The 24640-nt window shown below is 39.6% G+C and overlaps 1 protein-coding gene across 7 annotated transcripts in view; it reads right to left on the bottom strand.

The window, feature by feature from the left end:
* PTPRK (protein tyrosine phosphatase receptor type K) overlaps positions 1-23551 on the bottom strand; it is a 563647-nt gene extending 540096 nt beyond the window's left edge. For 6 of the 7 annotated variants that reach the window (XM_004740175.3, XM_004740177.3, XM_013063581.2 and 3 more), the window contains exon 1: positions 23198-23550. In XM_004740175.3, coding sequence (XP_004740232.1) covers positions 23198-23294 — 97 coding nt within the window. In that variant the 5' untranslated portion in view covers positions 23295-23550. Of the gene's footprint in view, positions 1-23197 lie in introns of all 7 variants that reach the window. The other variant, XM_013063592.2, reaches the window with a different exon arrangement.
* Positions 23552-24640: the final 1089 nt, after the last annotated feature.

Below are 24640 nucleotides of genomic sequence, written 5' to 3'. Positions count from 1 at the left end.
TACCACTTACCAGAATTTTTTCCTCTACACATGTAGCTAACACATAAAATAAAATCTCATTATTTGAAGGTGGGCTAAGTTTTTTCAGTGAATTGTTTTAAAATCTGAATTGCAGAGCATTTTTAAAGAATATGTTTTTATACTTTGAAGTATTTTTTTCTAATAGTAGTTTTTTTTAACATGTTGACTAACATAACTCCTCTAGAGAATTTTTCTCATGAATAGGTATGGATGCTTTGCTATTAGCATAGGGCTCAGACCTGAAGTGTGAAAAAGTAAAACAATTAGTTCTCTTAGGAACCATCAATAAATATCCCCTGAGACTGTAGCCATCTTATTTCCTTAACTCTCTCTCTTTCTGTCAAGTTGTTAAAAAAAATAAATTACAGCCTAGCTTCCATTCCAAGGAGCCTAACTTTCAAACTATGGACAAGTCCCAGTTTCAAAACAGATCATCCTCTCCACATGGGCTACTGGATGGGGAGGAGCCTTCAGGCCTGCTCCTCCTACCAGGGCCCAGGGAATCTACATTTGGGGTAATTCTTTGAAAAACCTCAGCACTTGGAAGAACCCTTGCTCTTCCCGCCCACTTAAACCAACCAGCTCCAACCCACTGGGGAGACATTTACTCTGTTCAATAAACAACACTTGGCAAAGAGCCTTCCTCCACCTAATTTGCATCCGAATATCCTCCTCTGCTTTTCCTAAGACTACATTAAAGGGCTGATGGAGAACAGAGGCATCAATGCTCCTCTGTCCAGATAACTGCCTGTTCCTCTAAATGTCTAATTATGATATATTCATAACTCTAAGACTTCAGGATGTACACTGAATTATGTGGTTATGCCATACTGACATACAAAATGCAAAATACACATATTTGTATCATTATATCCTGGGATTGGGCTGCAGAATAAATATGGAATAAACAAGACGTTTGGGTAGATGGGTACGTAGATAGAAAGATGACTGAGAGAAAGAATGACAGAAGACAGAAGACAGACAACTAGCTATTTTACCAGCTTTTATTTATTGAAATACCTCCACTTGCAAGTTGTACAATCAACTGAAGGTTTAGTATTTGTTTTTTGTTCCATGGCTGTTGTTTTTCATTAAGTCTTGGATATAGATTTATTCAGAATTTTTTAGATGTTCCATTGAGTATCACCATTGTTTTGTTTTTAAATCAAATTTTATTTACATAGTATTTTCTTTTAAATCAAGATGCAGGTTTATTTGAAGACAAATGGAAATAATGAGTTTGAACAGGTATGTCCAAAGTACATTTTCCTTCTGTTGTTTTGTCAAGAGTAACACCAAAATAGGAAAAGTAAATATAAATAAAAATCATAGCTTCTTCATTCACTACAACATTCTGTCATAAACAAGAAACAAAAGCTATAAAAAGTACCCAACAGAAGTGATCTCTACTCCTGAAACACTGGATTGTAAACTTCTCAGTTTGAAAATTACTTTGTTTTTTTTCTGTTTTGTTTTAGATTTTTTTTGGTTTTTTGTTTTTTGTTTTGTTTTGTTTTTTGGTAATCTCTACATCCAGCATGGGGTTTGAACTCACAACCCCAAAATCAAGGGTCACAAAGCTTTACAGCCTGAGCCAGCCAGGTACCCTCTGAAAAATACTTCAACAAAAGATACTTAATTCAATCATCTCTAGCCAGACCAGGGACTCAATTAGTATTTGAAGAGCAGAAGAGTGAGTCATTATAATAATAACTTACATTTGTACAGATCATTGAAGGTGGAAAGCATATTCACATAAATTACCTTATTTGATCCTTAAAACCCTCTAAATAGTGAGTGTGGTAGTTGCATCATCCCCAAACTAAGGATAAGGAAACAGACCCAGGTAAATTAAATCATTCGTTCACCAAATTAGGCAAACCTGCATTCTTTAGAATACACCAAAAGTGCCACAACAGAGTTTATAAATTGTGTGACCTTGCACACACCACCTGCCCTGGATTACTTCATAGGACTATTGTGACCATTATATGAAAAACTGTGGTGCTTTCCCGCTTTTTTGGCAAGACCCACAGTGAGAAATTCATTTCACGCTGTGACTCAGCACACAGAGAAAAAGATATATAAATCTATTTAATTAAAACCAAAGTTCCGGGGCACCTGGGTGGCTCAGTGGGTTAAAGCCTCTGCCTTCAGCTCAGGTCATGATCCCAGGGTCCTGGGATCGAGCCCCGCATCGGGCTCTTTGCTCAGCAGGGAGCCTGCTTCCTCCCCTCTCTCTCTGTCTGCCTCTCTGCCCACTTGTAATCTCTGTCTGTCAAATAAAATAAATAAAATCTTTAAAAAATAAAAAAATAAATAAATAAATAAAACCAAAGTTCCATGAAGTAATACTTCCTCCATGGTATGCATGTCTGTTTTTATTATTGTTGTTATAACCTCTTCTACTTCATGTTTGTTTGTTTTTTAAGCTGGCTGCTATCTACAGAACTGAATTCCATACCCACAAAATGGGTGGTTACATGCAGTTTGAAAATATTGAACTGATCTTTATAAACTACTTAGCCCAGTGCTAAACTCAGTAAACACCAAAATTCTAGCTAATGAAAGTAATATTTTTGGAAGTTAATGTCACTATAGGTTAAGGCCCTAAAACATTAAAGATTTTTTTTTCTCCCTTGAAATGACAGTCTAGAAAAGACATGTAAAGAGCCCAGAAAAATGTACACCAATGGCTCCAGGTTCTGACACAGTATAAGGTAAAATCCTAACGCCCACACATTGTTGTCATATCGTCAGGCTTCAACAAAGAATCAGCTAGCAAAGGGTGCCTGAGTGGCTCAGGCAGTTAAGCGTGGGACTCTTGATTTTGGCTTACGTCATACATGATCTCAGCGTTGTGAGATCAAGCCCCACATCCATCCCCGCATGGGGCTCCAAGCTGGGTGTGGAGCCTGCTTAAGATTCTGTCTCTCCCTCTCCTTCTGCCCCCTCCCTCGCCTCCCCCTCTTTAGGAAAAAAAAAAAAAAAAAAGGAAAAGAAGTGTTTAAGACAGTGAGAAACAAATTACAGCTCTTTATCAGGCCCTGATGAACAGTGCTACCACAGAAAGTAATACTAAGAAGTTGTCTATTAAAAACAAATCCTCTAAAATGGTCTGTCCTAGATAATATAATTATCATTTGATTACCTCAGAAATGGGAGCAGGGGAGGGAGTAGGGGAAGTACTTTCACTCCAATCACTGTGGCCACTATTGGGTAAGCTTTCCAGACTTATGAATTACTACAGTATACCTAACATAATTAAATCTCCTATTATGCTTAGCTAATTCAGTCAACATTCTGAATATCAATTAATAGTTATAGTATTATAGGCAAAAAAGTAAGAGACTGAGTTTAACATTTACTGATCCCAGTCATACAGTAAGTCCCTAAGAATTTATATTAACATATGCCTCTTTCCTATAATCATGTTTAAATGCAGAAAATTAAAACGTCCAGCCAAATCAGTACTACACCTTTATTAATAATACTAAATAGTATTTGTCTCTATCTCTTTTCTCATTTGGTCTCTTCAAGGAAGAGAGACCACTAATTAAGAATTAAAATCTGTATTTTGTTTTGAACAAACAAGAAAAAATTTTTATGAAATCTAGTTTTAAATCATAGTCTGGAATGCTTCCAAATTCTTAAAATTGTCCTTATGTGAAGGAGGAAAGATTTTTTTCCAAATATGAGATGAAAGATTTTATGTAAGATATACAGAGAAAAGTCATGCAGAGAGAAATGCATTTTGCCAAAATAAGTTACTTGAGAGCCTTGTAGCACTTTGTCATTAGATTACTAAACTTACACATTTATACACACACACACACACACACCCTACCAAAAACAAACAAACATACATACACAAGATATACCATCTGCCAATTTCACAAAATAGCTTATAATATACTCCCTAAGTATGAATATCTAATTTTTAGACACCAACTTCTTTATGGGCAGAGCTTAACAAAAGCATACAGGACACAAGAATTTTCATTTAGCACCAAAGGTCTAACTTATATGACATTTTTTAGAACATGAAATACTCTTGTCTTAAAGAAATAATTTTAAGAGCATGTGTTAAAACAACACTCCACTTGTTTATGTGACACTGGGAAAGATTAAAAGATGAAAAAGAATTTTAGATAAGCAAAATTGTTTCAGAATTGTTTGGAAACAATTGATAATTCAGTGAGAAATAACAAAAAAATATCATTAAATCAAGAACTCAAGTACAGGGGTGCCGGGATGGCTCAGTGGGTTAAGCCTCTGTCTTCGGCTCAGGTCGTGATCCCAGGGTCCTGGGATCAAGCCCTGAATCGGGCTTTCTGCTCGGTGAGGAGTCTGCTTTTCCCCCTCTCTCTCTGCCTGCTTCTCTGCCTACTTGTGATCTGTCAAATAAATAAATAAAATCTTTAAAAAAAAAAAAATATATGCCTTATATAAAAAATGTAGGTTTTGTAGCTGTAAATTTCATATACATCAAAAAAAGCCCATCAAAGCAACAATGTAAAGCACACTGGGATGCAAATCCATTCACTTTCACTGGCATGTTTATTCTTCAAATATTTCTGAGTAACTTAAATGTTGGGTGCTTTTGTCTGCCACAGTGATATGTTATTATAAGGATTACATAATAATTTTAAAGCTCTATTGGTTGGAAACCTACCACCTACTGTGTAATATACTGGAAAAAAGATGGTGCTTAGCATGAAAATGTACATAATTCAAAAGCATTTAAAAACTTACTTAAGTATAATTAGCAGGGCTCTAAGTTAACAGCCCTTAAGGAGAGTGACTACTCACACCAACACTCATGACCAAAGATACTCACCCTGTGCAGTGAGAAAACTTCAATTCAACAGACAAAAGTCTTCCTAGGACTTTTCCTGAGAGTAGATGCCATAGCAGATGGCTTCCAAAGCCTTCTGACCTCAGCATTTCCTCTCTACGAACCTAGGCCTTGTTAGAAACTAAATCCTCACCAGTGTGTTCCAGTGTGAACTAGTCTTTCTCTCACTAAATTCTACTTTACTGGGAGACTGTTATCGAAAAGCCTCATAGTTAAAGAGGATTCACACTCACTGTACCCACTTGATCCATACCCAAGATTATAATACATTGAGTGGATGCTAGAGCCAGCCCATACTAGCTCCTTACCATCAACTGTTAAAATTTCCAGCAATTTTATCATCCAGTTGTTATTCAACAGTCATTTTCAAAAATTATCTCAACTTACAGTTAAATAAACTATACTTAAAACAGCTATATTAACTCAAAATACATAATTTCCCAAATATTTTACTACATTTTACTATTATTATATTATCTTTATGTTCTTGAAGTTATTTACTTCTCCTGTATTTGTATGGTGCAAACACTGAATAAAGGTGTGCAACTACTCATGTCTTCCCAACTCTGTGTTCATTGATGTCACTCACATTGGTAATGTGATATCAGCTATAGTGGTAGCATTTACAACCATGGAAATTGGCAAATGCTAAAACCTGAATGTGGGTCTTTTTTTTTTTTTAATCCCATGTTAAGCATTTACCATCATCATCATTATTTCCCCAGTTTTCTATGAGCATAATATGGCCATTGTTCTTGAGCATTTGCCATTGATTACCTTCTGATCCAGAAGTGCCTAACTGATCAGCAGTGAGTGACTATCCTTTCCCCTTATCCAGATGGTACTTTCTCATTGTACTTCCCACTCTGAATTATAAGTTATTTATTTCCAGATCCTCCAAATAGTCTGAGTGCAGGGACTTGGTCAACTTTTCATTTTTTTGCCCTCTTTGCTAAACACACTGCCTGGCACAAAAATGGACAATAATTCAATATTTGGTAAACTTAATTAACACGAAATGAGATGAGCTCTGCCATATATATCCTATTGAATGAAGAAGTCACTAGCTCACCAGTCTCTCTAATAGGGATCTTAACCAATCATATGAATGCACAAATCAATGTCATCTGTCCCAAACAAGGCACTGCCAAAAAGAATATGCTAATAATTTAGACTGGTATCACAAGCTCACAAGGATGTTATATTCAAGATCTGTCATATAGTGTTCAAGTCCACTGCCATAATGCACAGAATAAATAATATCATTTTTCTTATTGTTCACATAAAAGACAATGCTTGAGGGGTATCTGGCTGGCTCAGCTGGAAGAGCATGTGACTCTAAAAAAAAAAAAAACTTAAAAAAAAAAGGGCAATGCTTGATATAGTTCTAATTCCAACAATTAATGGGAGTGTTAACAATAATAAATCTCCACCTCAAAAGAATTCTCTTAACTGCTTTCAAGGCATGGTACCTGAATAAGTAACTGCTGGTAGGACACCCTGACTTCCGTTCTCTCCTACCCTTTATTTGACCATATTTGGAGCAACATGAGATACTTTGTTTTTTTAAAGAAAGAGGGCACAGTGAATGGGGGGAGGGTAGGGCACAAAGGGAAGGGAGAAAGAGAGAATCTTAAGCAGCTACATGCCCAGCCAGCACTGAGCCCCACTCGGGGCTCAATCTCATCACCCTGAGATCATGACCTGAGCCAAAATCCAGAGTTGGATGCTTAACCAACTGAGTCACCCAGGTGCTGCAACAACATGAGATTAAAATTACAATTTAATTTTAAATTAAATGAGACTAAAATTACATGCTTTTTTTGTTTATTTATTTTAATTTTATTCATATATGTGTTTTGTATGTATTATGTATGTATTTTATTTATATAATCTCTACACCCAACGCGGGGCTTGAACTCACAACCCCAAGATCAAGAGTTGCATACTTTTCTGACTGAGCCAGCTAGGCACTCTGAAAACTATTGTTTTTATTTTTACTTTTTTCAAGTAATCTCTATAGCCAACATGGGGCTCAAACTCACGACCCCAAGATGGAGAGTCACATACTCCATGGACTGAGCCAGAGAGGTGCCCCTATGCTCTTCTAAAATGTGCTGCAACTGGGGAAGTTGTGGTATAATTATGAATGAGTGATGGAGGTGGATGAAGTGCCTGTTTCTAGAGGTATCCTGACTCCAAACTGTGAGCAAATTGCTGAGAGACCTGGAAAGATCTTAAATGGTATGTTAAGTGATCGCCAAGGTAATTGTGGGAAATCCAGAGCCTTTTCATATAGATTCCTGTACCTAAGCTAAAGAAGTGAACAACAGCCCTCAAAAAAACTCTCAGTCCTCACCTGATAAGAATGAGCCAGAAACCTACTTTGCAAAATCTAAGCAAGAAGTCAAAGCATCTGGGTCCTTCTGATATATCTGCTCTAACATTCCCTAATTACGGGCTTCTCCAACTTCCTCATGCCAAAAGACAAGAAGGCCTATCTAAACCATACTGGTTAGAATTTACAGTTCCTATGTTTCACATATATTTGTTTTTTGTTTTTTGTTTTTTTTCAACAGACTCTACTCCCAGCATGGGACTTAAACTCAGGACCCTGAGATCAAGAATTGCATGCTCTACCAGCCAGCCAGACACCCCAAGTCCTATATACATTATATTTAAGTACTGTCTGCTATATACTGTTTCCATTCCATGCACAGATCTGCCATTCTTAATCTTTTTCCAATTCAGTACCCTTTAGGTACATGTTGTGACGTATGTAAGAACCAGTCTGCTTTCCAAATAACTGCTGGGTCATGATTCCAGAGCACAAAACAGGCAGTCCACTACACAGCCCCTTTTTGAATGGTTCCATATTTAAGTTTACATATGCTACAAGAGTTTGTTTTGCTGTTTTTTTATGCTTCTTTCTATTAAGACTATGAACTTGGTCAAATGTTGCATCAAAAAGGACAACATCTTAAGTAACTTTTTAAATGGTGAGGAGCTTATAAAAACACCTTCTGCCACCATAATCAAAAAGACCTAAATTAGTAGGAACATCCAGTCAAGATACAAAATAACATTATTATGGTAAATTGAATATTATAGAAGTATTTATGTCAGTGAGGTTCAAACCTGCAGAGCAAAGAGCTTCTCTGATAAGAAAGTTGACAGGAATTTTTAATTATCTCTGGAGAGCAAACATTTTCATCAGTATAATTCAAGGAAAAGGGAGGTTTATTTCAATTAAAGCTAGAAGAGGTACAGTAAAGTGAGAATATAAGAAATCTAAAGCTTGAGTGGAATATAAAATCCTTGTTGCAGTTTAGAGAGGATTTCCTCTACAATGACTGGCTGCAGAGCAACTCTGTAACAGAGCTAACAATTGTCAAAAGTTTAGGCAGACCCTGCGGCCATATGCCAGGATTCTAAAACGGCTTTTCCCGGTTGACAGTGGCCTGAAAAAGTCTTGGGGTTTAAATGCATCTGAAACTACCTGAGCTGAGAAGATTAAATATCAAGAGTAACCTTCGCAAGGAAAACAAAAAACGTTATCTCGAATTCACAGGGACATAGACATTCTAAATTCTAGTAATTCATTTACTCAGCCCGTGTTAAATGCAAATGGCACAGTACAGATACCTTTTTCTCGTTCCATAACCCTTGGAGAAACAACATTCTTTAGGAACTAAAGAGGCATCTCTTTATCTTCTGCTAGTACCTATTATCTCATTTCTAAATCTGAGTGCTGGTCCTAGATTGGACAACAGTATCACTGGGATGGACACTTCTTATAAGTGGCAGAGATTTCACTGCTCAACTGCCTGCTCAAATGCTGGTTTTAATCGTATTCCCAAATTAGAATTTTGTATTTTTATCTGAGATTAAATTTGTCCAGGCAGTAAACATGCTTGTTTCTGGAATGCACCAATTTTCCCACCTTCTCCAACGTGGATAAGAAATGCTAAATGCATCTTGCAAAGATTTCTGAGGTATTTATACCCAAAAGTTAATGCTTCTGGTACTCTCACTCTACATATATAGATTTGGGGTTTTGTTTATTTATGGTTTTTTGTTTTTGTTTCGGTTTATTGGTCATTTATCCTAAAATTTTGGTTCTTTAGGAATCAGTATAAGTTTGCCACTTGTTTTCATAAACATTGGATGATACTCTTTCCAATGTTTGTTTTGGTCTTTGTTGATGAGTAGATTGAGTTGTTTCAGGTATCCTGTTGTCTACTGTCTGCTGTTTTGTTTTTGTTTTTTTTTTTTTAAGATTTTATTTATTTATTTGACAGAGAAAGACACAGCGAGAGAGGGAACACAAGCAGGGGGACTGGGAGAGGGAGAAGCAGGCTTCCCCAGAGCAGGGAGCCTGATGTGGGGCTGGATCCCAGGATCCTGGGATGATGACCTGAGCCAAAGGCAGACGCTTAACTACTGAGCCACCCAGGCACCCCGATGCTTGTTTTATTTTAAAGTAAAAGACATTACAGCTATTTTTAAACATAACAAACTGGGATAGGATATTGTGCAAACATGGGTTAATTCAGTCCACTCATTAGGATGATGATAACACAAGCTGAAGTGAATAATTTATTAATGTGTTCAGCACTCTTCAAAGCACTTGAACTCAATATTCTTCCCAAAAAAAAAAAAAAAAAAAAATCTAAGACAGGTAGGTGACTGATATTATCCCATTTCATAGATGTGGTGTGGAAACTAAAGGAACATGGTTAGGTCCCATAACAAGAAAATGTTGGAACCAGAATGCACACTCAAGCACAATCAGGTTCCAAAGTCTGTGATCGTAAACATTATGCTATATATTTTGCAAGTGGAGATAAGCATTCCATTCCCCCTCGTGTAAATGTAAAACGGGCACAAAATGTTACTGATTCAACTAAATTAAAATGAGTTTTCTAAATCTAGGGGCTCCTGGCTAGTTCAGTTGGTGGAACATGTGACTCTTGATCTCGGGTTTATGGGTTTGAGCCCCATGTTAAGTATAGAGATTACTTAAAAATAAAATAGATCTTCTAAATTCTAATTTTTGAAGCTTGGGCCTATGGAATTTGGGATTACTTTTCCTTAGAAAAATGTACATATCCAAAATTACCTATCTCCTTCATTCACACACTGCAGGTCATTTAATACAGAGGTTCAAAATCCCCATTTCCTGGTAAAGCAACAGGTATATTTAAATGACAATACTGTTGTCCCCTCCAAAATGAATGAGTAAAGCACTAGGAATTAAATTTGACTCTTCCAGGATGCAGGTGCAGGGACAGTCTGGGGATTATCTCAGCCCACTGATTCTGGGCCTCCAGCCCTCTCCGCCAGCCTCTGGCCTCCCTCCCCAAGGGCTGCCCACTCCTTGGGACAATGAGCTTCCCTGAAGCAGCAGCAGAGAGAAGGTTGATCAGAGACTAGTGAGGCAGTCAATAAACAGTTGTACGTCACAGCAAATATGAATCTGCAGCCAACCAACCAGGACCTCTGCATCAGACACTGGGAATGTACATTTACATACAACCTAGATGAGGTTGCCCTCCAACAACCTTCCTGCTCAAGTTCCCAGACAGAGAATAAATGAGTGACTGTGAGCCTCTAAAAAAACAAATGTGCCCTCTCCTCTGCCCAACTTGTTTACACTTGCTTACACATCCGATTACTCAACTTTTGGGAAATTCCACTTGATGGAATTTTATTATCATTGCAGCAAATTTTTGCATAATGCTCTTTTGGTAGGCTTCTAGCTTTTTGTGTGTAGACTCAAGGATATGGAAAGATCGCTGACACACTAGATTCTCCCAGGCAACATCTAAAGCAAACCAGCAAATTGTGAGAGACAGCGTGCACTTTGAGATTTGCCAAGCCACAGGGCAGAGGTATGGTCAGTTACTGAATAGCCCCAGGCTTCACCAATGCATCGCTAGATGTGAAGCTATGCAAAGATTACCACTCCTTAATAGTCATAAAACTCACATATATTGCCAAAGTTCAAGGACCACGCCTGGCTTGCTTGCCAGCATACCCAAGACCTGACACAGCATTGACACTTAGCAAATGTTCAAAAATATGCGGAGTGGAAGAATTTAAAATAAAGACATACAGGGCGCCTGGGTGGCTCAGTTGGTTAAGCGACTTCCTTTGGCTCAGGTCATGATCCCAGAGTCCCAGGATCGAGTCCTGCATCAGGCTCCCACGTCCATGGGGAGTCTGCTTTTCCCTCTGACCTTTTTCCCTCTCATGCTCTCTCTCTCTCAAATAAATAAACAAAATCTTTAAATAAATAAATAAAGACATACAAACCAATCTTGGAACACTACATCAAAAGCTAATAATATACGGGATGATGACTAACATAACATAATAAAAAATAATAATTAAAAAAACAAAGAATAGACCTACATCTGGAACAACAACAACCAAAAAAAGACATACAAACCTTATCTAAATCATGCTCTTACCAGCCAAGCACAGCAGTTCAGATATCAAAAGGATTTTCTAATTCTTCATGAAAATGCACAAAGGAAAAACTATTCTGTACATTAAACTTGCTGTATATGATTACAGCCCTTAAAACATTTGGTCAAAATTTTTTCAATAAAAATATTCCATAATCATGTAACCTTTAATGACATATCTGCAGAAAATACAAATACTATTTGGTAGCTTCAGAGTAAAGTTGACTTATATAGAGGGAAAATAAGTATATGGGTGAAAATGAATCTGGGGGGTTCATTGTAAGATACGTAACGACAAATTCTCTCAGTGTTCACAAGAACCATACCAACTTCATTACCACTTTCCCCAAACCTTAGATATACAAACAGATATGCAATGTATAACTGCAAATATACAAAGCACCTATTGGTTTCATTTCCATTGTTCAGCATATTATTTTTGCCTTCTGTGACAATTTATCAAAATTTCTATTCCCCCAAAATAAATTATATTTTATGGTAGTTTACAATTTAAAAAATGCTTTCACATATATTTCAATTTTACCTTTCAAAATTGTCCTATTGAGTAACCAAAGAAAATATTATTCATAATTGTCCTACTGAGTAACTGGAGAAGATATTACAATCACTCTTCATTGCAATATTCCTATTTTAATGATAAGGACATTAAGGATTCAGCAGAAAGGAATTTCCTCCAGATCTCAGTGCCAGAAAGTAACAAAATTAAGACTGGCACAAGGTCAGAGCAAGCCCGAACGGACTCTTACGTAGCTCTCTAAAAGAACCTTTTGCTCTATCTGAAGCTGGTCGCTGCCAATCTCTTGACCTCATATATTACCTAAGTATTTAAATGTCAGTTTAGATAAAGGGGCAATAATGGGCCAACCCTGGATAGCACTCTGCCTCAACCCACCAGGTTGTTAGGCAAACTTATAAAATTTATCATTCAAGGAATCACACTTGTAAAAATATAAATAAGGGGTTAAAAAAAAAAGTAACAGAAAAAGCAGGCAATACCCAGGGGAAAAAAATAGTAATTCAGTCACTTATTGAAGATAACACTTAAAGGTATGTGAACAGAAGCCTCCAGTCACAGAAAGAAGCATGCTCTAGTCCACAACCACTGTCTTCACCCTATGTTGCCAGGCCAGCTGCTCTAGCCAGAGTAGGGCCATTACCAGCCATAGAAGGGGATAATCCTCTGGTCTAAACCAATACAACCACGTCTGAGCCCCTGGTCTTCAGTCACATTCAGGTTTAGGCCACCAGCATGGGTGTGTATCTAACAAAGGCTGGATAAATCTTTCCTTGTAAGTGGGGGAGGCTGGGCAAACAGCTGCTACTTCCCTACATTTCATTCATTATCTAGTACCCTAATTATCATAGAGCAACTCTTGAATATCCCATGTTGGGCAGATATGCATTAGAAAGTTAGGCAGCAGAGGTGAGAAGATCCAAATTATAAACAAGTTCACCTTTGCCTCTTGAGTTTTTTCAAAATTAGGTTCCAAAGTGAAGGGTAACTAGGTTCTATTTCTCTATGTCAATTAGCATCATTTATCAGAGGTTAGCTTGCCCTCTGGCTTCTATTAAAAATAAACGAATGCATGCATGCAAATACCTATTCATGTACATATGTAGGATATATACGATAACTGAAAACCAAGCAGTTATCTAAAATGGTCTATTTTATTCACAGACATATTAATTATTATCACCTCATATTTGGACTACAATTTTAATTAAAGCCAATCATTAGGTCTGCTTTGCTTTTGGAAACTTTGTTTTAGAACTTTAAAATACAAACCAAAATAATTAAAGAAAATTCTAAATAATTAACCACCTATATAAATAACCATTAAGCAAAACAATGTATATGTTGGCGACAATGGTGACCTACAAATAAAAATGTTGAATCTGAGGAGCGCCTGGGTGGCTCAGTTGGTTAAGCATCCAATTCTTGATTTCAGTTCAGGTCACCCCCTGAGGGTCTTGAGATCAAGCCCCATGTCAGTATGCACTGACTCTGCACTCAGTATGGAGTCTGCTCGATATTCTCTCTCTCTCTCCCTCTCACCCTGGCCCTCCCCACTGCACTCGCTCTCTCTTTCTCTCTAAAATAAATAAATAAATCCTAAAACAACAATTTGAATTTAAGCTAAGTTCTTCCAAGCTGTAGGACTTTGGACAAGTGATATCAAATGAAAGGGCATTAATGTCTAAAGTCCTTTTCAGCACTTAAAATTCTGTGTATTTTTAATGTTGATTTATTCAATACTGAGGCAAAGAAAATAAAATAATGAAAACAATAAAATTCATACTTTAAAGCACGGCTTAGAAGATAAACAAAAAAGAAAACTTTGAAAATTATGAACTGCTGATCTGCAAGGCACACAAGACTGCCAGGTGCAAAGTACCTCTTTCGTTTCTACCTCCCCCACCTTCTTCCCCTTAGAGACTACAGCTTAGGCCACCATGTCTTCTTAACATTACTACTTAGGGATCCAGAGCTGGGAACCATCTGATGCAACTGTCTTTTCCTCACCATATACTCTCTTCCCCTCAAAAGATGCACCCCCACTTTCTTTGCTTTTACTTCTTATGCCTCATTTAACTCCATCTTGAGCAACCACACTGTAGTTTGGTGGTATTTCCAGAACCCATCCCTGTTTATCTGTTGATAACTGATGGTTTGATCCACAGTGCCCCCAACAGTCCATATGACCACAGTGAGGATCTAGAGCTGAACCCAGAATCCTGTGAACTAAGCCAATAAGGGCACTTACTTCCCCTCAGTGGGAGCCTCTGATTCACTGGGCCTTTGCAGGTGCAATCACTACATAAAGTATACATTTTCATACCAGACTTGAACCAAGAATCTCGTGGTATGGAAGCTGACAAAGCTACCATGCTAGATATGGAGTCTGAGAATGAACCTCCTGGAATGCCCCACAGGGAAGCTGAGTGGGCAGAAAGAGGTCATACCCCAGTAGAATTATGTGAACTCCAAGTCAAGCTATACCTGAATCATTAGTTAGGAGAGAAAATAAATTCCTCTTTTGTTGTAAACAGTCTGAGTTGTATTTCCTGCCCCAAAAATGCCTGCAACCAAAAAAAAACAAACAAAACAAAACAAAACAAAAAAAAACCCTAACTGCTACATATGTGTGTGTGTGTGTATATATATATATATATATATATATATATATATATTAAAGATTTTATTTATTTATTTGACAGAGAGAAATCACAAGTAGATGGATAGGCAGGCAGAGAGAGAGAGAGAGGGAAGCAGGCTCCCTGCCGAGCAGAGAGCCCGATGCGGGACTCGATCCCAGGACCCTGAGATCATGACCTGAGCCGAAGGCAGCGGCTTAACCCAGTGAGCCACCCAGGCACCCCAATATGTGTATATATTTGATAATGAATTTTGGTTCCAGTAGTTCCTCACATTGTCACCTGAGGCAAGTTATTACTTAACCTCTGGAGTCCTCAGTCTGTAAAGTGGAAAGATTCCAATCTTCAAGGATTCTCACAAGGATGTAAATTCAGGTGAAACACTGACCATGAGGCCTGGCAGGTCATCGGCACTCAACACATGGTAGTCCCTATTGTTGTTTTCCAACTGCTCTTCTCCAACATGTGAGAGAATAAATGAACCTAATTACTGCTGACAAGAATAAAAGCAGAAGTAGTACAAAGAGAAAGCTCTAGGATTTGTAGTAAAATTGAAAATGTAACAAGTCAGATTCTTCAGACTCTAAAGCTCTTTAAGATGTATGGAAGTACCTTTCTGGGTTTTTCTCCATCACTAAGCTCCATTCAAGCACTTATCTATCTATGGCTAAACTTCTTCCTTAAATGCCAGTGTCTAGAATAAGTAAATGGGGAGATCATTGATTTGTAGCTTATTTATGAATCTAGCAACTATATAGTTTGTATTTCAAACACAGGTTAAGAGACTTTCATTTCCTGTCAAATGTGCAGAGAATTCTGCTGTGACTTGCCCCAAACTCCTGCTCCTGATAGCATACTACAACCATTACGGGTTAACATTAATTTATATTTCTCATTTTTCAATAGTCTCTGCCATAACCATGTCATTATGCCAGTATATTCTGAATCGCTAGTGAATGGCAAAAACAAATATAGCAGTCGTGATTTAATCAGAGACTTCACTGTTAAAACAGCCAGCCAAAGTAGACACGTTTAGAATAGTAAATGGATAACAAAACACACTTACAGCCTCATTAATAAGAAGGCAATTAGGTCTTCTGGGAAAATTCATTTTCTAAAAGAATGCTAAAGCAAGCTATAAAATGCGAGTAAAACTGTGTTTTGACATGAATACTGTACACTGTCTATTACATCATAATTTTTCTCTTGAGAAAACTGACAAGAATCGGTTCTTAAGTATGAGCACAAAAGATAGTAAAAAGAACACCAGTGATATTTAATGCATTCTACCTAACTCCTATTCATTAAATTTGACTGTCCCATAAATGAGCTCCTCATTACAAAGATCCTTATATTACTCTTAAAAGAAAAAGAGAAATATAAAACAAGAAATTGCTTCTACTATTACTACAGAGGGAATATCATTTCCTGTATCAACATATCAATATGCTAAATAAAAATTATTGGCCTATATTATGTTTAGTTCCTTGATAATATCTTTACCTTTAAATATTCCTCACACAACACGTTCACAGTCAAAACCATTTAGCCTTATTTTTATTCTCCTATGAAACTACTTCTTCCAAAATCATCTGAGTATTCTTTTTTTTTAAAAAAAGTGAGTATTTCTGTTGTTTTGATATGTCTAGGGCATTAAATTATAATTAAGAAAATACTGATCAGAAATATGATTCCAGGGAAATTTGTTTCATATTGTAATTAATCCCTTCACAATACTCTTAAAATTATACAGTAAAGTGCATGTGACAAATCTTTTCAAACTGAGCTTTCTTTGTCCTAGAGCAGTGTTTCACAAAATTACCTGTTCAAGCAAATCACCTGGGGATTTTATTAAAATGCAGATTCTGGGGCGCCTGGGTGGCTCAGTGGGTTAAGCCGCTGCCTTCGGGTCGGGTCATGATCTCAGGGTCCTGGGATCGAGTCCCGCATCAGGCTCTCTGCTCAGCAGGGAGCCTGCTTCCCTCTCTCTCTCTCTCTGCCTGCCTCTTTGTCTACTGTGATCTCTCTCTGTCAAATAAATAAATAAAATCTTTAAAAAAATAAATAAATAAAGTGCAGATTCTGAGTCAATAGCTCTGAGAAGAGCTCTAATAAGTGACCACAAGATCATCACAAGTTCCCAAGACTGACGTTGCTGGTGCATGGACCACAATTCAAGCAGCAAAATTCTAGGGCACTTGGAATTAATGAATCCACTGACCATGAGGCAGTCAGCCACCAATCCCGAGGTGGGCTGTGAGGGTACAAGAAAGGCTTCCTCTCTACTCTTGAATTTGTTGAATGACCTAAGGCGAATCACATCGAGGAGTTGTGGCCATAGGAAGCAGCTGCTAGGTCAGCCCACCACCCAACAAGGATTAGGGGAACTTCTGTAGCTGGTCAGCTGCTGCTCTGGATAGGGTTTGGAGAATCGGCCTTTGGCAAGCAGCTGGTAAGGAGCAAGCTGCACTAGTAAGTATATATAAATAGATACCAATCCAGAGGAAGGTTTATTATTTTCTCATTAAAAGTATAAGTACAATATATTATAAACTATATAGTTTGTTTTTCCACTTCAGTTTTTTCATCGATGAAATAGGCAAAGTAATTATCTGTTTTCAATACTCTTTCCAAAATATGAGTACAGGAGTTCGATTCCATCTGTAGGTGTCCTTAGCTTCCTTCTCATCTGAACCTCTGGACAATGAAGTTCTATCACTATTAAGATGTGTGTGTGTGTGTATCTACAAAATACATTCTTTTATTTTTCAGCTTTCCCAGAAAAATAAATGCAAATTATAATTCATCCAGACACTCTTTTATTGGGCCTTATTTCTATCTGCATTCCTCTTAAGAAGATAATTCTTAGAATGACTAACCTGTAGAAAAATTCTGCCAGCACTGCCCTGCTCATCATTTTTATTAACAGAGCTCTACAATCATATAAAGTGGAAACATGGATTATTTCATTCAAGACTACTTAATTTGCTCCTAAAACAATTGTAAGTGACAAAATAAGCCACTTGTAATTTTTATGGATTATCAACACACAGATGAGAATGCCAAAAAACTCCAAGCAGAGTAGAGTGGTGAAATGGCAACGTTCCACGACAGGATCGATACGATCTTCTACCCCGGCCACTGTTTTCCCAGAACCTCAACATTCTGCAAAACCTCACAAAACTAATTTGAATTACGTACGTTCAGTTTTTATTACTAAAATATTAAATACAAAAGAATTCCCCTAAGTATACTTCAGGAAAATAATCCTCTCTCAACAGAATCTTCGTGGAACTAAGAAAAACTTGCGTGTGGAATGAAGTTTCTTTACGAGCACTGCTCATAAAAACACAACCTAAAGTTTACAATCTACCTCCAGAGTTCTCACTGATCATCAAAGATTCAAACATGTTTTTTTTTTCCATTTTTTCCATTTTCCAAAGTATAGTTGTATGCTTATCTCACGATTCTCAAAATAACAGGCAATGTGGTCCTCAAATTTGTCCTGTCCCCACCCTCAAAGAAGAAAGTCTCTCTTCCATTCAGAGATACCTAGGCACAAACACTCTGAGACATTAAAATATCATTTCATGAATTTACAACTTTATTTCTGGCTTCAATTAAAATTAAAATTAGCCTGATGGACAGACTGACTGACTTTGTCATCAAATACTAGTTTAAGACATCATGAACTGGGAAGATATCATTGTTCAGTAACCTGTGACAAACAGCATGAGTTTTGGTGAAAAAATAAGTCATGTTCAAAAGCAATTATAACCTTTTTAGGGAAAGAGAAACACCATTTGATAAAGGAACACAAAACAAATACATATGATCAAAGGATAAAGTCTGAGAGGAATACACAGAGGGAAATTTTTACATCTACAGAATAAGAAATGAATGTGTTTGGATGAAGGCAAAGGCTGACTCCAATAAACAAATCAAAAATAAGGTGCTTTTTTCCTTCTTTAGAAAAGTAAATAAAAGATCAAACGCACGCCCACACAGGCGCGCGCGCACACACACACACACAGAATCCTGGTGTTCTTTGTTTTGTCTTTAAGAACAATCTGTAAACTCTCTTGATGTTTCCTGCTCCCAGTTGTGCAGCAATCCTCTTCCTGCCCTCCATGAAGAGCAAGTAGAGGAAATGGGAATAGCACAGGGCAGATGAGGACAGCATTTTCCATGCCTCTGAGAAGTACATCCATATTTAGCATGACTTACACTGTTTTTAATACACCTTGAGCGGACCTAGATCATGGCACTTCAAAAGTATTGGTAGGCAACAACACAGGTTCTCTATATAGGACCATAACACACGAATTAAATGCTTTTTAAAGGCCATAAAAATGTATAGTAAACCATCACAGGTAGAAATATGAGATTTGATGGGAAAACTGGCATTCGCTCTGGGTAGTGGTTGAATCATAGTTCCAGTTTTTAAGAACATGTCCGGCACCAAAAGATGTTTAGCGGGAACAAAAAGACTATGATGTGTATGTGCATGCGGGCTTTGTTGTTGCTAAAAAAGAGTGGGAAGGAGTGTGGGAGAGGGGCAAAGCCGCAGAGGGGTTGATTTATTTTTCAAATTCGCATTTATGAATACAAAGAGAAGAGCTGTCAGCAGCACACATGCCAAGCCCACATAGCAGCCAGACCTGCCTCTTCCCGTCTGGGTAGGCCAGACACAAAACGACATCTTGCAATCCAGGAAAATCAGCCCAGTCAGATATATGGAAAATAATGAGAGAAAAAGCAGTCCTGGAAATGTCCACTTATATATCATTACTACTGTTGGAATTTATAGTTTTAATGAACTGAGGAACTGAGCAATTCTGGTCAATCAAAGCCAGAAAATCAGCAAGCAAACCTTGAAACAAGCTGTTTCTGATATATTTTCCTAGTAGGTAGTAAGTATGAGAGGAATTAACTTCACATACAGAGACATCACGGAGTCAGACACCAGGAAAGGGGCATTGTTTAGATGAGCTGCAAGGTCAGAAGGGATCAAGTCTGAGGGCACACTTACAGTATGACATGCCAGGAACCAGATCAAGTGAGGAGGATTCTGAGCTGCATTTCCAGGCTCACATCATACTAGAGACACAATAGTCCCTCTCTAGGTCATTGATAAGACTGCATCTAAAATGCTGCATATTTTTTCTCCATACTCTGATGAAAATCTGAACAACCAACAGTTGAACAAACAGCTAAACAAATGACTAAAAATATTTTTTTTCTATTGCTAGAACACTAGGAATGTTAATAATGACTTTTCCACAGATTAGCTCAAATAACAATTTACATGAGATAAGCCAAAAAAAAATAAAAGAATAATTTCTCTCACTATACTGATAAAATCATATTCTGGCCAATAGGATATTTATGTTTAATAATGATTAAAATGAATGACTGGCAGAGGAAACATACACACACACACACACACACTCCTAAACAGCCCATCCTTACTAGGCAAGTGTGGGAACAAGCAAAGGAGACTAAAGCCAAGGCACTTAGTTACCTTAATGTATGACGCCTACAACCCAGAGAGCTGCATAATACTTTACAACTTATAGTGCCAGTTCACATAAATTATTTCATACCACCCTCATAAAAACCAGGTAGAAAGGTCAGATATTATTATCTCCATTTTACAGATGAGAAAGCTGAGTTTCCAAGTAACTTCTGTGTGACTGGTTTTGTCAGGATTCTGAGTCCCAGGACAGAATACTGTCTTACATTATAATATGAAGAGATAACAGCTACATAATCCCATGAATATCAGTGCATCTTTGTGCTTCTATGCCTCAGTTTCCCCAGATATGACATTGTATCATTTTAAGTGAAAGATTGGGATAAAATAACATAAATTGGTATTTACAGGCTGTTCTGGTTTTAAAGAGGCTCACCATGCAACATGTAGCATTTTTACACTTTCATTCCAAAAGCTAAGGAAAAAGTCACACTGATAAAAATATTATTAAATTTGTGGTTTAAAGAAAGCACAATGGATGAGTAAATGACATATCCAACAATCAATATTTCAAAATTTGCGTTTGAAGTGTACTTCATTAGAAACCACATGATAATATCTAAAAGTAATAATTGGCCTTAATGGATGTGGTTTAAAAGACCTACTTAATAGGATATTTAAAAATTCTGAATATATATTTGTTTTAGACTTTTAAAGCTTTTTATTCAAATTTCTCAAAAGAAATAACGGTTCATTGAAGTAGAATCTAAGAGTAAAAAACAGCAAGAAAGTATACACCTTCAATCTCTGAATCTATGTATTTACAACAAATCTGACTGTCATAAAATCTGATGACAGTAGAATATCAAATGGATAAGCAGAACACAAAAATGTTTACAAGACAAACTTTTAATTCATGATGAAAAGCAGATTCACAATCTGACTTTAAATAGGAGGAATAAAAAGCATTCATTTCTGGGCATATATGTAAATCCTGAATGGCAAATTTTTTGAGATACAGTCCTACAAGAAGTGCATTTATTAGGACTGCACTTTCTCTTACTTAAACGTAACATAAAGTCAAATGTTTTGCTTTGTTACTAAAGCAAAGCCAGGCATATTTGGTAAAATTACTTAGAACTGGGTATCTAAGAACACAATTGTTCACTAGAGATACCTAAACTCCAGGGTTCAAAAAAGCTCATCTGTACATTCTGTTGGAAGGAGTTTAGTATTTACTAAAAGGTCAATAACATTTAAAAGGAGAAATACAAAAGTTTCTTTACTGCTGAAAATGTATCCATCAGCAGTTGATACATTAGTAGTTGCAACTCTGGAATACATGTAAATCTAATCATGCAACTGGTAGAATCCAAACTTTCAATTAACAAACTACATGCCTTTTGAAGCGTAGGCTCTCAATGCAGTGACAAACACTGTGCAGAAATCAATACCCAGTCTAACTTGCCTGCATATAATGACTTCCATCAAGCATGGTTCCAATACCAACCAGCATTATATGTCAGAGATGCATTCAGCAGTAATGCTTACTCCAGAAAGAATTAAATTAAGCCATCGGATCATTCACTGCATAGATCTGCCGTCTGCATACATCACCAATATACACAGCTTTTCCTCTACATGCTGCATTTCATAATATGCCTTAGTGCACAACACAGACTGCCACCTGAATCTGTGGTCTAACTCCTTTTACAGCGTTCTCCGGGAGAGGTGGGGGGGGGGGGGTGTAAGGGAAATAAACATTACTCCGGATCACAACAATCTGAGTTTATTTCCAGGAAGCAGGGCAGCCACAACACGGAGAGAATCTGACAAGCGCAAAGTAAGTTCGTTCTCCCCATTCTGCGGCCTCAGCCAAGAGCGCGGCTGTCACTTGCCGGGTCTTCTCCGTCACCCCTCGGCCACCAATGTGTCTCCATCTGCACCAAGACCCAGGGCAGCCAATGCGCTTGCCAGCCAAGCTGAGTTGGGTGAACTGGCCAGAAAAGTTGTCAGGACCGGTGAGCGGCAGACAAGCGCCCGGGAGCCCGCTCCCCAGCATCCACCAGGTGAAACTTCAGAGCCCCCAGAGGAGAGAACGAAAGAAGCAACTAACAGAAAAGAACAAAACTGGAAGCGTAGAGGACGGGACTGGGAGAGACGGGGTTCCACGGACTTCTCTGAGTGGCTTTACCAAGAACCCAAAGAGCCAACTGCAAGACCACACCACATCCCTCCCTTTGGGCTCAGCCGATTGTCGCAGCCCCCAGCATCGAGGCGGGCTCCGGGGATCACCGCGCCAGCTTCGCCGTGCCTCCGCTGGAGGAGTGGTTGCCACAGCCAGGGTCCGGCTTCCCCAGTCCGGCACCCAGACCTCGCTGCCCAGGACGGCTCGGTGTGGGTCCTCAGAACCATATTTCAAAATATCTTACAGGCTCCGCCAGCACACACACGGAACGTACTCCACGCAGCGCCCTAACCCACAGGGCAAAACCAGGAGCCGCCAACGCTGGGGGAGGAGAAAGGGACTGGGGGAGGGACGGGGAAGTAGTTAGACAATAGTCAAGGGAGGTTATTCCCGGGACAAAAAGCACCTGGCAAAGCGCGCGGAGGTCAGTCCCTTCCAGTCTCCACATTTCTGACAATGGCTTGGGGGGTGGGGGGGGGGGGTATCCTTTTTTTTTTTTTTTTTTTTTTTTCCTTAAACGCTCTGGAGGCAGACAGCAACAAGCCCACACCAGGAGCAAAAGAGTAGCCGGTCCCCAGAGTCGTTAACTACTTTTTCCTTCTCTCTTCCCCGGCGTGGTGCAGCGTGCGCTGGACGCGGAGGCTACCAGTTTCCCAAGAAAAGCAATGTCTCCCCACACTCCCGGACAGCTCTGCCAGCCTTGGCCCCGAGCGAGCCTCCGAGAGGAACAATGGGTCGCGGGGATGAAAGTTACCTGCGCCAAGTGGCGCCCAGCCCGGTGCCCCGCGTCCCACCTACCACAAACTCTGGGGACATCGCTCCCTCTGCCCGGTGCCCCCGTCCGGGCCGCCAAAGCTTCCCCCGAATCCTTGCCCACCCCCACTACCCCCCCTCCCGGCCCCGGCGAAGAGACGGCTTCAGCCCCCGCGAGCCCCGGGCCGGGGGCATTCGTCCGGCATTCAGAAACCCTTCCCGCTCCCACGCCCACCTTCCGGGCCACTCACCTGCGGAGAACTGGCCTTGGGCCGACCCCAGGGGAGACCGAGGGGAGAGAAGCAAGAGCGCCACAAAAACAGGCAGCGCCGCCGCCGCCGTATCCATGTCGACTTTGGGAGAAGTTTCAAGCAGCTTTGCAAAGAGCTGCCCGGAGAATCGCCGCGAAATCCACTACCGAGGTGCCGGCCGGGCCTCGCGGGATGAGGGCGGGAAGTCCGCCGCCGCCCGCCGGCACTTTTTCCTTCTTCGCGGTCCCCAAACTACCTCAGGGGCGCAAGCGTCGCCCGCGTCGCCGGCCGGCTGCGGCGGCAGCTCTCCATGCTCAGCGGAGGCTGCTCCTGTTAGTCAAGAGTTACTTTGCTCGGGGAGGGACGGGGGCGGAGCCGGGGGTGACGTCGCCCCGCGGGCTCCGGGAGCTTCTGAGGAATGCAGGCTCGGGCGCGGCGCCGCCGCCTCCTGCCGGAGAGACGCGCGCCAGCCGCGGCCGCGCGCCCCGCGCCTCTCGCCGCCTTTGTTCGCCGCCCGCCGCCGCTCGAGGGAGCGGGCGGGAAAGGGGACCCGCGCCGCTGGCTGTCCTGTTGCAGAAATGGGAGTCTGAGATGCGAGTGTTTGGTGAGCCGTGTAGCGGGACCGCAGAGGACGGGCGCGGAGAAAGCCCCAACGCCGGATCCGAGGCGCCCTGGGCTTGGGTCCCTGGGCGGAGGTCCCGCCGGAGCGGATGCCGGTAGGAAGAAGCGCGAGTGTAGAAGCGCCCTAAGGAAACACCCACCTGCATGGAAAACTCACTGTTCCTTATTCCTGTGATGAGGGCTAAGACACCCCACCCCTACAGAAAACTTATTACTCCTTACGATATAAAAATAAAACTTGAACCAAAATAAACGTTCGGTAACTTTCCAGTGTGAGCCGCTGGCGTGTCTCCTTTCTGGTTTACTTGTCATTTGCCCAATATTTGGATTTACTCTCTGCTTCGCGGACTTTTTGCTTGTTGTTCTGAAACCTTCCGGCCTCTTTCCGTTTCTTCCCTCAGGAAGACCCTAAGAACTGCATCAAGGCTTAGTATGTTTTCTTTTCCCGTAGGTCTGCTGGAGTAGAAAAGGTGTTTTGCTTTGTTTTTAATATCTAATGGGTACTTAAGACAGAAGTATTTAACAAAAGGACTTTCCGTTGACAATGAAAATGGCAACCAGCGATTTCATCCGGAGGAAAATGATGTTCTATTATGACAGTAAAGTATTTTACAGTTTGCTAGTTCTTCAGCAGCTTGAAGTGGTTTCACCATATGCCACATTTACTTGCTTCTGTGAGAAGACTATTTAGTTGTGCACTAGATTCATTTTTGTAAAATTTTCAAATAAAATAAATGTCACAATTGAATAGATATTTTTGTTGAGAATTTTACTGTCATATATACAATTCCTAGAACAACAATCTATTGATTGACATCTGTC

Source organism: Mustela putorius, unplaced genomic scaffold, assembly GCF_011764305.1.
Source record: "Mustela putorius furo isolate JIRA1106 unplaced genomic scaffold, ASM1176430v1.1 tig00003863_pilon_pilon_pilon, whole genome shotgun sequence".
NCBI classification, from domain to species: Eukaryota; Metazoa; Chordata; class Mammalia; order Carnivora; family Mustelidae; genus Mustela; species Mustela putorius.
The sequence above is the reverse complement of the archived record's forward strand: the minus strand, read 5'-3'. Positions and strand labels throughout refer to the sequence as shown.